This window comes from Oryzias latipes, chromosome 18 (genome assembly GCF_002234675.1).
Source record: "Oryzias latipes chromosome 18, ASM223467v1".
Lineage (NCBI taxonomy): Eukaryota > Metazoa > Chordata > Actinopteri > Beloniformes > Adrianichthyidae > Oryzias > Oryzias latipes.
The window spans coordinates 29,971,620-29,987,138 of NC_019876.2; the positions used below are offsets into that span (position 1 = coordinate 29,971,620).

General features: G+C 45.7%; 2 protein-coding genes across 2 annotated transcripts; both read right to left on the reverse strand.

The window, feature by feature from the left end:
• Positions 1-225: 225 nt before the first annotated feature.
• LOC101158329 (protein C-ets-2-like) lies at positions 226-9,894 on the reverse strand. The gene is made up of 7 exons (XM_023965955.1): positions 9,876-9,894; positions 8,073-8,187; positions 7,779-8,035; positions 5,716-5,854; positions 3,653-3,945; positions 3,449-3,567; positions 226-1,991 (listed from the first exon to the last, which is right to left on the reverse strand). The coding sequence occupies exons 1-7, from the start codon at positions 9,892-9,894 to the stop codon at positions 1,776-1,778; spliced, it is 1,158 nt and encodes a 385-aa protein (XP_023821723.1). The 3' UTR covers positions 226-1,775.
• A 3,162-nt stretch (positions 9,895-13,056) lies between these two features.
• Positions 13,057-14,739, reverse strand: LOC105353776. Its single transcript, XM_011473437.3, has 2 exons — positions 14,120-14,739; positions 13,057-13,839 (listed from the first exon to the last, which is right to left on the reverse strand). Exons 1-2 carry the CDS (start codon positions 14,403-14,405, stop codon positions 13,424-13,426), a joined length of 702 nt encoding a protein of 233 aa, XP_011471739.2. The 5' UTR covers positions 14,406-14,739; the 3' UTR covers positions 13,057-13,423.
• Between the last annotated feature and the right edge of the window lie 780 nt (positions 14,740-15,519).

Below are 15,519 nucleotides of genomic sequence, written 5' to 3' on the forward strand. Positions count from 1 at the left end.
TCATCGTCATCATCATCATCATCGTCATCATCATCATCATCATCATCATCGTCATCATCATCATCATCGTCATCATCATCATCATCGTCATCATCATCATCGTCATCGTCATCATCATCATCATCGTCATCATCATCATCATCATCATCATCGTCATCATCATCATCATCGTCATCATCATCATCATCATCATCATCAGCAGCAGCAGCAGCAGCACTGGGATAACAGATCAGATGAGAATCGGAGCGGGACTCTGATGCGTGATCGTGGAGCTTTGGGACGGCCCTGTCCAGAGTGAACCCCGCCTCCACCCAACAGTAGTAGGGATAGGCTCCAACAACTCGGTGACCCTGGAAGGGATTCAGTGAATGGATTCAAACGACACCGATCCCAAAGACGCCTACAACGAATGAGATAAAGAAGAATCGTGTCTGTCGTCCGTTCTGACAGACCTGCTCTGTGAGACCACAGCTGAACTGATGGGAACAGAACGGATCCATGGTTCTTCATCGTCTGCTCTCAGCAGGAAGCCGCTGTGGTTTAAATAACAAGGTTAGCGTCATTCAGCCCTGAAAGGACATGAGCTGTGGTCTGAAGGGGCAAATCAAAGCTCACTCCCCCATGCCATGCCTTCCATTAGTGGCCCCTTAGGAGGGTAAGTGGTGGAAATAATCCCCACATTCTGGACAGCCGTCTCTTCCTCTCTGATGGATAAAATCACCTCAGAACTCAGTCATTTCTCTGCAGAAACAAATGCATTTATTCATCTTCATGCATGAAGGATCCACGGATTCAAATGAGTGCCGTGTTTATTTTAGCATCAAATGGGTTTCAGAAAAGGTCCCATGACTTTCCACGTGTGGACGCCTCTTTCTTTGTTTTTCATCTGTCAGAATCTTTAAAAATTCACCCGTTCATTTCAGTTTGTGAATTTTAGTTTCTCTGAAGGAAAAAAAACACCTGAGATTTCATTTATTGAAGGCATTCCAACCTTTAGAAAGTGTTTCTAACAAACCGAGATCCGTTTAGAAAACAGAAATCTGAACTGAATCACATCGTTCTTCAAATTGAGACAACCTTTTCTGTTCAAACTCAGTGGGTTTAGAAAATGTGCACTGAGACCCCCCCAGAAGGGAAAAAGGTTGTGTTGTCTTAAACTCTTTGGTCATAGTCTAGACCACACGGTCCCCCCTCACTGCTCTTTGGAGCATTATTCTGTCTTATCCAGAGGATCAAACCTTTCCACAGTCATGTTGTTTTACATTATTTTGCTCCGAGTTGAAATGAACTGAGTTCAGATTCGTCTGAGAACATCTTTGCTTCACGGTGAAGGAAACTGTATCTACAGCCCTTTGGATTGAACTTTCCACGTTTTCTTCTGTAGTTTCTTTTGCAGGTTGATATGGATGCTGCATTTTCAGCTTTTGTTTGTTCTCCACTGTGAGGAAAATGCTCATTTATTTTCAGTGGCTGTTCAGGATGTTTTCATTTGGCTCCTATGTTTTCTGTCTGACTGGATTCCTCTGAATTTACAGTAAACTTGTCCTTATTTTATTATTATTATTTTATCCAGAGCATAATAACTGAATTAATATAGGAGATCTAGAAAGACTGAGGCATATAGTCATGATGAGCAGCAGTTCAGGCACATTTGTGGATAATTTAAATATTCATTTCTGTCTAATCTTTTAGCGGTTGAGTCCACGCATCTCTCAGGAGGTGGAACGGCCTCGTTTCGTGTTTTGAAGGGTGTGTGTTTTGGCGCTGTTTACTTTTTATGAATGACTCTTGTTTGTAATGTTTAACATGGCATGCAGCTCCCCGGGCTCGTATCCCAGCAGGCCTTGCAGGTTGCAGACAAAGCGGTAAACATAACGTTTGCCTGCCGTCTTACGAATGATGTTCTTGTCGTAGTAATAGCGCAGACCCCGACTCAGTTTCTCATAGTTCATCTTGGGTTTGTTTTTCCTCCTGCCCCACAGCAGAGCTACCTGCACACAAAAACACAAACACACAACCTGATCTGACACAACATGTGATCAAAGGTGTGATAGTGCAGAAACACACTGATGTTCTCACAGCCACCACATACATTCTGTACGTTTTCCACGTATGAAATGTTGGTCTTCCGTGATCCATGCGTGATCTACGTCATCCATACGTGTGTCTTGAGTTCATCAATGTGCTCACTGTCTTTCCAGCAGCGTTCCACGTTTGTCTAACAGACTTTTCATGCATGAACCACTGATGTGTAACTTTTAGATCACGTATACGGCGCACAGATCACGTTCAGATGACATCATTGATGCATGAATCACTGATGAATTACAGAGAAACATCACAATAATCACACGGTTCATGTTCTACGTTGGTTTACGTGTTCTTAGCGTGTTTATTCCTACTTCTTCTGGGGTTTTAACGTGGTTCATTCCTGATCCATCTGTGAACATTTCACCTAAAGACCACAACTTTCTCACTTATGAGTCACGTATGACCAGTTTACATCCGTGCTAATCTGTTAGATAAGTTAATTCTTCTCTCAGAGTTCTGGTAAATCGCCTGTCCGTCCTGGGGGAGGATCCCTCCTTCATGGGGACACCCCTGAAGTTTCTTCTTTTCTTCTTTTTATTCCAGAATCCGTTTTTTTAGGAGTTTTTCCTTACAGAGAAGGGGGGGGGGGTCTAAGGGCAGAGATGCCTGTTCAGTTTAGTCTGTTTAGTTATCAGCTATTGAATTCTATGACTTTATGTTCTTTATGATTCCTTTTTATGAAATAAATACCAGCTTGAAGCCCACTGAGATGACGATTGTTGTAAATATTGGGCTACAAAAATAAAATTGAATATGCAATAAATGTAGGTAGTGGCTATGGGACACGGCCTGGGGATGCTCTCCCCCCTCTGGAAGATCTCCTGGATCCTTCCTGTTCTGAAGAAGAGCCTCCCCCAGTGAACTGAGGGACTTCTGTCCACTGCCTTCACACCTGATGAGGACATCTTCTCCTGCTTTGAGCCCAGAGGCTCAGGACCCCCGGCATTCTGAATACCTGACAGGTGTTGGAGAGGAGGATGCCTTTCTCCACCTGCTACCCAGAGCCCCCTCAGCAGTCCAGGAAGAGTCCGGCTGCCGTTTCTAACCAGCCTGTCCTGATTCCCAACAGCTGGAGCAGACCTTAGTTAGCATCTGAGCCGCCACGATTCCTTCTGTCTTCATTTGAGAAGCAGTGATGGGTTTCCCTAAGGATGTCCTAACAGAAGGTGGCCATAACTGGGAATCAAACCCGAGTCTCCAGATCTTCTGCTACCAGAATTTTTGGGATGAAGGTTTCTGAGTGTAAAGATCTAAGACTCACCTCGATGCACTTATTTCATATGAATTGAAAACATGCATAGTATTTAAAACCATTGTAAGGATGTGTGTCATGTGAACGTTAAGCATGCATGTCCACCTCATCAGGGTCCGTTAGCTTGAACTCCCAACCGTCTCCCGTCCAGCTTATGCAGGACTGACAACTGCGGTCTGTCAGAAGCTCCAGCAGGAACTGCCACAGCTGAATGGGGCCACTTCCTAAAAAACAAACCACCAGCTTCTTATTTCTGACTTTGACCTCTAAATGGACACGAGTCGAGTCTGGTTCCACAGCTGCACTCACCTGTATAACCAGCCAGAATGGCTGCCGGGATCACAGCTCTGCCCAGGTCTGTTTTGTGACCCACATAATCCTTGAAGCTCTTGTGTTTCTGTGGTAACATCAAGGCCTGGTCGGGCAGACTGTCCTCCATCACAGACTCGATACCGTGGAGCGGAGGGGTCCACAAACGAGAGCCGGTGAAGTCAGGGTCCCCACAGGTAGAAATCTTCATGTCTGATTGAGACTCTGGAAGTTCAGCAGATCGCAAAACGTATGAGGTGAAAACGGACACAGTCAGACTTTCTAGAAACTTTCTAGTGGATTTTTATTCCAAAGAGTGCAGAACTTTAGTAGAGAAGTGCAGACATGAGGTTGTCTTTTCTATGAAGCATACAACAGCTTTTAGTTCATTAACTGCAGAAAACAAAAAGAAACACTGAAGGAAATGTTGACCCGATGAGAGAAAACACAGATTCAGAGATCCATAGAAATAGAGAGATGCATACATACATATGTATATATATATATGTATGTATGTATTTAAAAAAATAGTATTTCAAAAATACCTTTGGATGGACAGATGGACTTTGGATAGATGGATGGATGGATGGATGGATGATGGATGGATGGATGGCTGGGTGGATGGATGGATGGTGGATGGATGGATGGATGGATGGATGGATGGATTGAAGGATGGATGGACGGACGGATGGATGGATGGATGATGGATGGATGCATGGATGGATGGATGGATGGATGGATGGATGGATGGATGGATGGATGGCTGGGTGGGTGGATGGATGGATGGTGGATGGATGGATGGATGGATGGATGGATGGATGGATGGATGGATGGATGGCTGGGTGGGTGGATGGATGGATGGTGGATGGATGGATGGATGGATGGATGGATGGAAGGATGGATGGCTGGGTGGGTGGATGGATGGATGGTGGATGGATGGATGGATGGATGGATGGAAGGATGGATGGACGGACGGATGGATGGATGGATGATGGATGGATGGATGGATGATGGATGGATGCATGGATGGATGGATGGATGGACGGACGGATGGATGGATGGATGGATGGATGATGGATGGATGGATGGACGGACGGATGGATGGATGGATGGATGGATGATGGATGATGAATGGATGGATGGATGGATGGATGGATGGATGGATGATGGATGGATGGATGGATGGATGGACGCATCGATGGATGCATGGATGGATGGATGGATGGATGGATAAATGATGGATGGATGAATGATGGATGGATGGATGGATAAATGATGGATGGATGAATGATGGATGGATGGATGGATGGATGGATGGATGGATGGATGGATGGATGGATGGATGGATGGGAGGATGGATGGATGGGAGGATGGACGGATGGATGGATGATGGATGGATGGATGGATGGGAGGATGGATGGATGGATGGATGGATGGATGGGAGGATGGATGGATGGATGGATGGATGATGGAGGATGGATGGATGGATGGATGGATGGATGGATGGATGGATGGATGGATGGATGGATGGATGGATGGATGGATGGATGGATGGGAGGATGGATGGATGGATGGATGGATGGATGGATGGATGGATGGATGGATGGATGGATGGATGGATGGATGATGGATGGATGGATGGGAGGATGGATGGATGGATGGATGGATGGATGGATGATGGATGGATGGATGGATGATGGATGATGGATGGATGCATGGATGGATGATGGATGGATGGATGATGGATGATGGATGGATGGATGGATGATGGATGATGGATGGATGGATGGATGGATGGATGGATGGATGGATGGATGATGGATGGATGCATGGATGGATGATGGATGGATGGATGATGGATGGATGATGGATGATGGATGGATGGATGGATGATGGATGGATGGATGGATGATGGATGGATGGATGGATGGATGGATGGATGGATGATGGATGGATGGATGGATGGATGGATGATGGATGGATGGATGGATGATGGATGCATGGATGGACGGACGGACAGACAGACAGATGGATAGTCACCTGTGGTGTTGTGGGTTCCTTGCATGGGGCCTCCTCCATAACAGGCTTCCTGCTGTGCAGCCAGGGGCCTCAGAGTCTGGAAGTTTGGGCTCCCTCTGGACTCACACGGCATTTGTTCATCTTGTTCATCTACTGGATCCTGAAGATAGTCAGAGAAGTTTTCTGTGGGGGAAAACAGAAGCGGTAGAGTACTGTGTGACACTGGAGTTGATTGCAAAGGTTTCTGTTGGGGGGGGGGTCATCTTTTCATGTAATCACCTTGATAGATTTCCAGCTGACAGTAGGACGGAACTCTGCAGATGGATGATGAAGAACGTTTTTCATGATCTCTGTCTGTGGAATCAGATTCAGTCAGGTCTCTGAATGAAGCACTGAAATCATCTGTCAGATGGATGTTTCATATGAGTTCAACAATCTTTTTTGTCATTTTTTTCTTAAAGCAATTATTTCTTTCAAAACTGAAAAATTTCCCAGCCCAATTCTGAAGGTACAGTAATTCCAAATGTTCAAAGCTTGATGAAAAGTTGTTGAGCACTAAACTACAGCTGGTGTATAAAATATACAAACAGCTTTTCTCATTTGACACAGAAATAGCCAAAAGTTCAATTTATTTACATTGCTTTTATATTGATAAAAATAACTATCTGCATTCTCCAGCCACTGTATTAGACACACTTGTCCAAATGCTCGTTAGCACAAATTTCTCATCAGCCAATCACACGGCAGCAACTCAATGCATGTAGACATGTAGACATGGTCCAGACGATCTGCTGCAGTTCAAACCGAGCATCAGAACAGAGAAGAAAGGTGACTGCTGTGACTTTGAATGTGGTTGTTGGTTCCAGACGGGCTGGTCTGAGGATTTCAGAAACTGTTGATCTACTGGGATTTTCACCCAAAACCACCTCTAGGGTTTACAGAGAATGGTCCAAAAAAGAGAAAATATCCAGCAAGCAGCAGTTCTGTGGATGGAAAAGTCTTGTTGATGCCAGAGGTCAGACTGGTTCCAGCTGATAGAAAGACAACAGGAACTCAGAGAACCACTGGTTCCAACCGAGGTCTGCAGAAGAGCATCTCTGAAAGAACAACACGTCCAACCTGGAGGCAGATGGATGACAGCAGCAGAAGACCACACCGGGTACCACTGCTGTCAGCTAAGAACAGGAAACTGAGGCTACAATTCACACAGACTCACCAAAACTGGACCATAGAAGATGGAAAAACGTTGTCTGGTCTGATGAGTCTCCATTTCTGCTGCCACATTCAGATGGTTGGGTCAGAATTTGGCCTCAACTACATGAAAGCATGGATCCATCCTCCCTTGTATCAACGGTTCAGGCTGGTGGTGGTGGTGTCATGGTGTGGTGTGGGGATATTCTCTTGGCACACTTTGGTCCCCTTATTACCAGTTGAGCATGGTTCCAACACCACAGCCTTCCTGAGTATTGATGCTGACCATGTCCATCCCTTTCTGACCACAGTGGACCATCTTCTGATGCTACTTCCAGCAGGATAAGGCTCCATGTGATCAAGCTGGAATCATCTCAGACTGGTTTCTAGAACATGACAATGAGTTCTCTGGACTCAAACGGCCTCCACAGTCACCAGAACCCAATAGAGAACCTTTGGGATGTGGTGGAACGGGAGACCGGCATCATGGATGTTCAGCAGACAAATCTGCAGCAACTGATGCTGTCATGTCAACATGGACCAAAGTCTGAGGAATGTTTCCAGAACCTTCTTAAATCTATGACACCAAGGATGAAGGCGGTTCTGAAGGCAGAGGGGGTCCAACCCCGTATCAACAAGGTGGACCTAATAAAGTAGCCAGTGAGCGTAAGTGCATGTGTGCATTCACTACATCTTATTTTCATAAATAATATTAGGTACGTCACTCATATTACTGCTGAATATTTTTGGTTTCTTTACCAGCTTTAATAGAATTACCCAGGTGCTTTATAAATAAATGAATGATGATGAAGTAGAACAGACTGTTGACCATCAGGTTTGTCTTGTCATTGTAATTCTACATTGGAGATTCATTATTTTCTGCATGATTCTAAGAAATGTTGAAACATCCCCTCACCTCTTATCATGGTGTCCAGGTGCTCCCACAGGATCTCCCCTGCAGTGCCGTCACTCATTAGGCTCAGGAACGCCTCCCTGTTCAGAGCACACAGCTGCCCGCCCTGTAGGCCTCTCAGGTCCGAGCCCAGGCTTTGCAGTCCAAACTCAGCCTGGCACCAGTCCAGCCAGTGGTTCACCTCCCATTCAGTCCACAGCATAGGATCTTCACATGCACAGGTGTGTAGAGAGGAAACGTGAGTACAGGTGCCTCCAGAACTAAGAGAATAAAGTGAAAGTCTGCACCCCACCACGCTGGAGGTGACAGTTGATGATCTCCTGGGCAAAGCCAGCAAAACTGGCCTTCATGGCCCGGCTCAGGACCTCCTTGCTGGTGGGAGTGAGAGGAGGAACGTCCAAAGAGTCCAGCTCTGGAACAGAAAGGTCGTGTCACACAGCCACAACGTACGTTTAGTGCATACTGCACGGATGTAAACTGGTCATACGTGAATCTACGTGGAAAAAGGGAGAAACGTTGTGGTCTTAACGTGAGACGTTCATAGATGTATCAGGAATTAACCACGTTAAAACCACAGAAGGAGGAATAAACACGCTAAGAACACGTGAACCCAAGCGTGGTCAGCACCACGGTCAGCTCCCGCCGTGGGCTAAACGGTCGGATTCTCCTGATCCGGACCGGTATTAAGTCAGCCGCAGTCAGCCCCCTCCCACAACCCGCCTTGTGCACGGCGCCAGACACCGTCCCGCAAGAGACCGGACCCCCTGACCGGTCGAGCCAGCTCGGGGGAGCGTGAGACCCCCACTCAGTATAGACTGCTGGGGGGTGAAAGATCGTCTGATTTTTATTCCCTTCACACAATACACCAATGGTGAATCAACCGTGCGTTAAATGTAATATTCAGTTGTTGAGCTGTTTTTATGGAACTCCTTAGGGATCCGTGGGTCAGTTACCTCATTTAAATGTGATGTGTGTGACGGACACGCGATGTTGACGTTATACATCAGTGGTACTGATGGAGTACAACTGCTGGTACAACCAAAATGATGCCATAAACAGTTACTTTGGTTTTTAAACTCAATAATGTGCCAGTGATGTTTTTCTTTCCTTATCTGATTATTTTAGAAAACATCTTTAGATCCTAATAACTGATCTTAGAAATTTGAAACAAGTCTCAAAGAAGTACGATTACATTTTTATTGTTTATGTCTCTGTTTGCTTTTTGGTCTTAACCGGACCGTACCATCTTTAAACGGGCGGCCGTGGTGCAGCGGTAGGGCGGTCGTCCCATGATCGTAAGGTTGCAGGTTCGATTCCCGCCTTGCACGCCCATGAGTCGAAGTGTCCTTGGGCAAGACACTGAACCCCACCTTGCCTCTGGTGGTAGGCGGGCGCCTGTGTTTGGCAGCGGAGCGACCACCAGTGTGTGACTGTGTGTGTGAATGTGTGTGTGACTGGGTGAATGGGTCTGTGACTGTAAAGCGCTTTGTCCTTGTAGGAAGAAAGGCGCTATATAAGTATACGCCATTTACCATTTAAACACATGACTGCTTATTTGATTTTGTTTCAACAAATGTTTAAACACAAAGATTGGGATCAATGGCAGCTCAGGTGTAGTGTTTCTGTCAGAGTTCTGCTCTTTTTTTTTCTGACTGTCTGAATGAAAAAACGCTCAAACACAGCCGAGTGGAAGTAGAAGTCTGCTTTAATTATTGTTCTATGGTATTTTACAGTCTGTGATCACAAATATAATGTAAGCATTTATACTCTGATGCATAAAAACATTGATTGAATGCAAGAAAATCCTAAAATCGATTCATTAAATATACTGTCCAAGCTGTTTTCTCCTAAAAACCTTGTCCTAAAGGACAACCTTGTTTTCAGTAAAACATGTAAAATGTTTTTTTTTGCTTTGAAATTTTAGATGATTCTCTGAATTTACAAGAGTTAGAAATCTACCATACTACACACCACATGTATGTTTACATCATAAGCCGATTGGTACATTCTGACTGAGTTTGAATGAACAAGAATTCAATCGTCTGTCACTTTCAGGACTGGATGACCGTTTGAAACAAACCGGTGAAGGAAGAGGCTTACCATAGGTGTTGAGGTCCATACCTGTGTTGCGTCTGAGGGATCAGCTGGATTAAACATCGGACCACCAAGGGGAAGGAGGCTTTAACAGGAAAGCTGTGAGGGGAGGGGTTTAGACCTTTTAGACAAGCATCAATCACACACATGTGGGAGGAGACAGGTGGCACATCAAGCCGAGCTCATCAAACAATAAAAGAGAAAACATTTGGGTTTAACCCATAAGAACCCATGATGATATCCGTGTAACATAAAAACATTGTAATGGGGTCCGCTTGGCTTTTTATTTGAAAGAAACAGGTCTGGATTTTATGGTTATGGTGAATGAGAAAACTACAATCCCCAACTTTCCCTTTTTTCTCCAGTTTACAGCAAGCAGATCAGGTGAAGCAGGTGAATGTTTGAGTCACATTACAGACCTTTTCCAAAACATTTATATATCATCAAACATGTGTTCATTTCCATAACTCTATTAAAAAATCACTTTCAGAGAACATAGATTTAAGACCCACTGAGAACATGTTCAGCATTGATTTCAAGAATTCCTTTTGAGGGTTCCAGCAAGAAAAAAATACAAAAACAGGATTTCAGAAGAAACTCTGGAGGAATCATTTTTTTCAGTTTTTAAAGATAAAGACAGATTCTAAACAGCAAATCAATTATAATAAAGTCTTTTCCAGAGGGTCTGTCCATCTGGAGTCCTTCAACAGTCTGGACAGAGTCCAGGTCCTGCTGGAGGATGAAGTCTTCATCCAGATCCTCAGCAGAAGGAATCCTGAAGTCCTCCAGAACTTTCTGCTGGACCGTTGCAGTGGTTCTGGTTCTGAAGACAGCAGAGTTCACCAACACCAGCTGGACATTGCAGTCCAGATCCTGACGGACTGTGGACCATCAGTCTGAATGTGGTTTTTGGAGCTGTTCCTCCTCCTGGTTCCAGTCTTTCTGCAGCTTCTGGAATCTGGTCCTTCTGATGATCCACTAAAGTCCACAGTCGTCTCTTTAGCTGCTGCATCTTCTCCTGAAGATTTTACCTTCCAGCAGACTTTCTGTGGATCTAAGTAGTGTATTGTATTGGGGCGACAGTGGCTCAGGTGGTTGAGCGGGTCGTCCAATGACCGAAGGGTTGGCGGTTCGATCCCTGCTCCCACCAGCCAAATGTCATTGTGTCCTTGGGCAAGACACTTCACCCTCCTTGCCTCCAGTGTGGCTCCACTGGGGCGTGAATGTGTATGAATGATCCCAGTGATGGTCAGAGGGGCCGTAGGCGCAAATTGGCAGCCACGCCTCTGTCAGTCTGCCCCAGGGCAGCTGTGGCTACAACCATAGCTACCATCACCAAGTATGAATGAGGAGTGAATGGACACAATGTAAGCACTTTGAGTGTCTTGAAAAGCGCAGATAAATCCAATCCATTCCATTATTATTTCAGTCAGACAACTCTTGCAGAAGAATATTTATTTCATAACATCTTTAGATTTTCACATCTTTTGGTTGACATTCACAATTAGATTCACAACTTCGTTTTGGCATAAGGCTCCGTTCAATTCCTTGAAATAATTCTTTTTCCTTACACTTTCGGATAACAAAAACCCCCGTAACGGAGCCCACAGGTGGAAGCCGGGGAGGAGGGAGAGGCAAAGAATGAGCGCTGAAGGTAAGAGAGAATGAACAATTGTACACCTGACTTAAATAGGACGCTAAGCAGGTGAGTTAATTGACTGAGCCACCCTAGGGGAGTAACCTCTAATTCTGCAGAGTGTCAGCCCGAAATGCGACGAGTCGCTATTATTGTGAAGTATTAGTATGGATAGAAGTTCCCCCCACTTATGTCGTACGGGTGTTGCTGTCGTGTGGTGACCTCACACCACACTCTCGTTATTAGCTACTTACTGATGCCAGGGCCGGTGTCCTGCAGCTTTTCCAGAACCCCTGCCTTATCTGCTGCTGATTACCTGGATCAGGTGAGTTCAGCCAATAAGGAGCTTCAATGGCAGGATGGTTGGAAAACATAAAGGACACAGACCCTCCAGGCCTGGATTTGGGGACCCCTGCTTCAGACCTTTAGCTTCTCTACCTCCACCCTGAGGACGGTCTGTAGATGACCCCTGATCCTGTCCGTCACGGCCTTTTCTTCTTCTTCTGTTGTATTTTTTCTGCTCCACTCTTAAAGTGCAGTGTGCTGTGCTTGTGTGTGGGTGTGTGTGTGTGTATGTGTGCAGGGATGTGTGTGTGCATATTGGTGTGTGTGTGTGTGTGTGTGTAAAATCCGGTGATGCAGTCAGCACATAGACCACCAGAGGACACTGCTGTCTAATAAAGACGCCACATCTCTCCATCTTCCAGGGTCACAGGGATGCTTAAGCCTAACTCAGCTGGACAAAGGTGGAGTAGTCCACACCCCCGACAGTTCTCTAGTCCATCCCAACGCCTCACAGAGACAGACAGTCACACACACTCACAACTGAAGAACACTGGAGAGTCATCATTTAACCTTCAAACCCATGCATGTCTATGGACAGTGGAAGGAAGAGCAGGAAGAGAGTCTGCAGAAGAGCATCTCTGAACAACACGTCCAACCTGGAGGCAGATGCACTACAGCAGCAGAAGACCACAGCGGGTACCACTGCTGTCAGCTAAGAAAGGGAAACTGAGGCTACAGTTCACACAGACTCACCAAAACTGGACCATAGAAGATGGAAAAACGTTGTCTGGTCTGATGAGTCTCCATTTCTGCTGCCACATCCAGATGGTAGGGTCAGAATTTGGCCTCAACTACATGAAAGCATGGATCCATCCTGCCTTGTATCAATGGTTCAGGCTGGTGGTGGTGGTGTCATGGTGTGGGGGATATTCTCTTGGCACACTTTGGTCCCCTTATTACCAGTTGAGCGTGGTTCCAACCCCACAGTCTCCCTGAGTATTGTTGCTGACCATGTCCATCCCTTTCTGACCACAGTGGACCATCTTCTGATGCTACTTCCAGCAGGATAAGGCTCCATGTCATCAAGCTGGAATCATCTCAGACTGGTTTCTAGAACATGACAATGAGTTCTCTGGACTCAAACGGCCTCCACAGTCACCAGAACCCAACAGAGAACCTTTGGGATGTGGTGGAACGGGAGACCGGCATCATGGATGTTCAGCAGACAAATCTGCAGCAACTGATGCTGTCATGTCAACGTGGATCAAAGTCTGAGGAATGTTTCCAGAACCTTGGTGAACCTATGATACCAAGGATTAAGGCGGTTCTGAAGGCAGAAGGGGTCCAACTCCGTACCAACAAGGTGGATCTGATAAAGTAGCTGGTGAGTCTAAGTGAACTATCTATACATACACAGGTAATGCTGTTTTATACTTTTAGGTAAAGAAAAATATATTTTAGAGATACAGAAATGAATGAGCTTTTCTACTTTTGTTAAAGTCTTGAAAAATAAAAAGACATTTTCACTCATAAAAAAGCTGTAGCTGTAAATCACTACACAACATCTAACCTTTAAGTGAAATCCTTTAAAAAGCAGAAACATGATTGGAGAAGAAAAGAGCTTCAATGTCAGTCAAAAGTGGAAAGGGTGAGTCTGGTAGCAGACCAGTAAGGGTTCTCTAAGGGAGCTTCCATCCAGATGGTACAGACGCCGTGTCAGAGCCTCGTGGAGGACCAGACTCCCACTCTCATCAGTGTAGCGGAGCTGGAAACCCACCAGCTCCAGGGGCTTCCCAGCCAGGACAGCAGACACGTCAAACACATCATACCCAGAGGAGGGTCTCTGGTCCAGGACCAGCTGTCTTTCCTCCAAGGCAGGGCCTTCCTTCACATGTTCCTGTGGACCAACGGTGCTGTGGAGGGCGACCGTCAAGCTGAGAGGAGCAGGATGGAGGGTTTTCCTGGAGAGAACCAGTTCTGCTCCCAGCATGAGGGGGTCCAGGCTGCTGACGTTAAACCAGATCCATCCCTGAGGAGCTTGACCTGAACCTGTGGAACCCCAAACCAGAACCTCTACAATCAGTGTTTTCAGTCTGTTGATGGGGACTTCTTTTTGGTCCTAAATCAACTGACAGCAAAGACAAAAAGCTCCATGACTCCTAACAAGCTGTAGCAAAAAGAAACCTGCTGTCTTTGGTTCAATGGGGTTAAGGATCTCAAGCTGCAATGCTTGTGTCGTTTATCCACTAAAATAAAGGAGTGTAGTTACAAAGACACAAACTAAAACTGAGAGGAACACATTTGGAAAGGTCAAAGTGGAAATGTTTACCATCAGAACTGTGAAAACTCTGCATCAGGATCCCTTCTGGCCTTTCAAAGTCTGGAGCTTCCAGTGAGTTCAGACGCTGATGGATCCTCCTCATGTATGGATGAACTTTAGCTGGCCTGCTGGCTGAAACCTGATTGATGTGCAGCATTTCCAGAATGGCCTTGTTCACCTCTTGGTCCTCCTCTGCGTCTCTGTGTTGTTCCATCAGCACCAAGCCGCTCACGGAGCAGGCCAGGAGAAGGAGAGCCCTCAGTCCCAAAGATTCCCAGAATCCTCCTGGGCTCATTTTGCATTGAAAAGGATTTCTCCGCCCTGCTTCCAGGAGCCTGAGTCTGGTCTTTGCTTGAGCTCCACTTCAGCCTGTTGGCGTTCTCCTGGAGCCTTCTGGTCACTGAGAGATGGACCCCATGGGGGGGCTGTCAGGAATCCGTGACCCCGCCCCTTCTGAAGCAGAGGAATGTTCCCTCTGTCACAAACACTGCTGTGCAGCTCTGAACAGGAACTCATTTGCTGCACTGGAACAGCTTTTTGGAAACCTCCACTAGTTTTGATTTCAAATTCTTCACTTTCTAAGTGTGAACCTGACCGTCCATCAGTTCTGAGGAAAAACTCACATCCTCTTTAAATTCTTAGATGTTGCAGAAGAAATAACATCAAATAACAGAATGGAGTTATTTTCTGTACAAAAAAGGAAAAATGTCATTATTTTACCCCCCTTACTCTTTCTCCCTCCTTCTGTCCAGTTTAAACCTTAAAGAGAACTCACAATATAATAAAACAATGATCAACATCTTTAGCTTGAAAAGCAAACAGGTTGATAAAATAGTGACTGTGTCTAAATCAGGGAGGCTGCAGCAGCAGAAAGACAAAGAAGAAGCTGTCGGGGAATCAAACAGCAGCAAACTAGATAAACTGTCCATTTTCAGAGTTTTGAGAGGATGCAGCGATGGAAGCCAAACCTGTGGAGCTGCTGTGCAGCATTGACCATCCTTCTGTCATGATCACATGCACATGCTCATGCACATGTACATGCACTGAGCTGCAGAACTGGAGAGGATGCCAGAAAGTGTGGAGGCTTAATTCAAAGCCACGGCAAAGACAAAGACGTGGATTATTGGACGGAGACACTCAAACACAGAACTATTAGTTCATGTCACACTACTAGACTTATGGAAAATCCTATATCTGTCTGTTTTAATGCACCCTTCACCTCATGTGAAATCCAATAGCTTCTCCATCTCTGTCAATGACTTCTCTGTTCTTCCCTCCCCCCAGGTAAAGAGTCTGGGTGTCATCCTCGACAGCTCACTTTCATTCCAATCTCATATTAATAACATCACCCGTTCTGCTTACTTTCATCTTCGCAATATATCTCGTCTCCGCCCTTCTCTCACACCTCA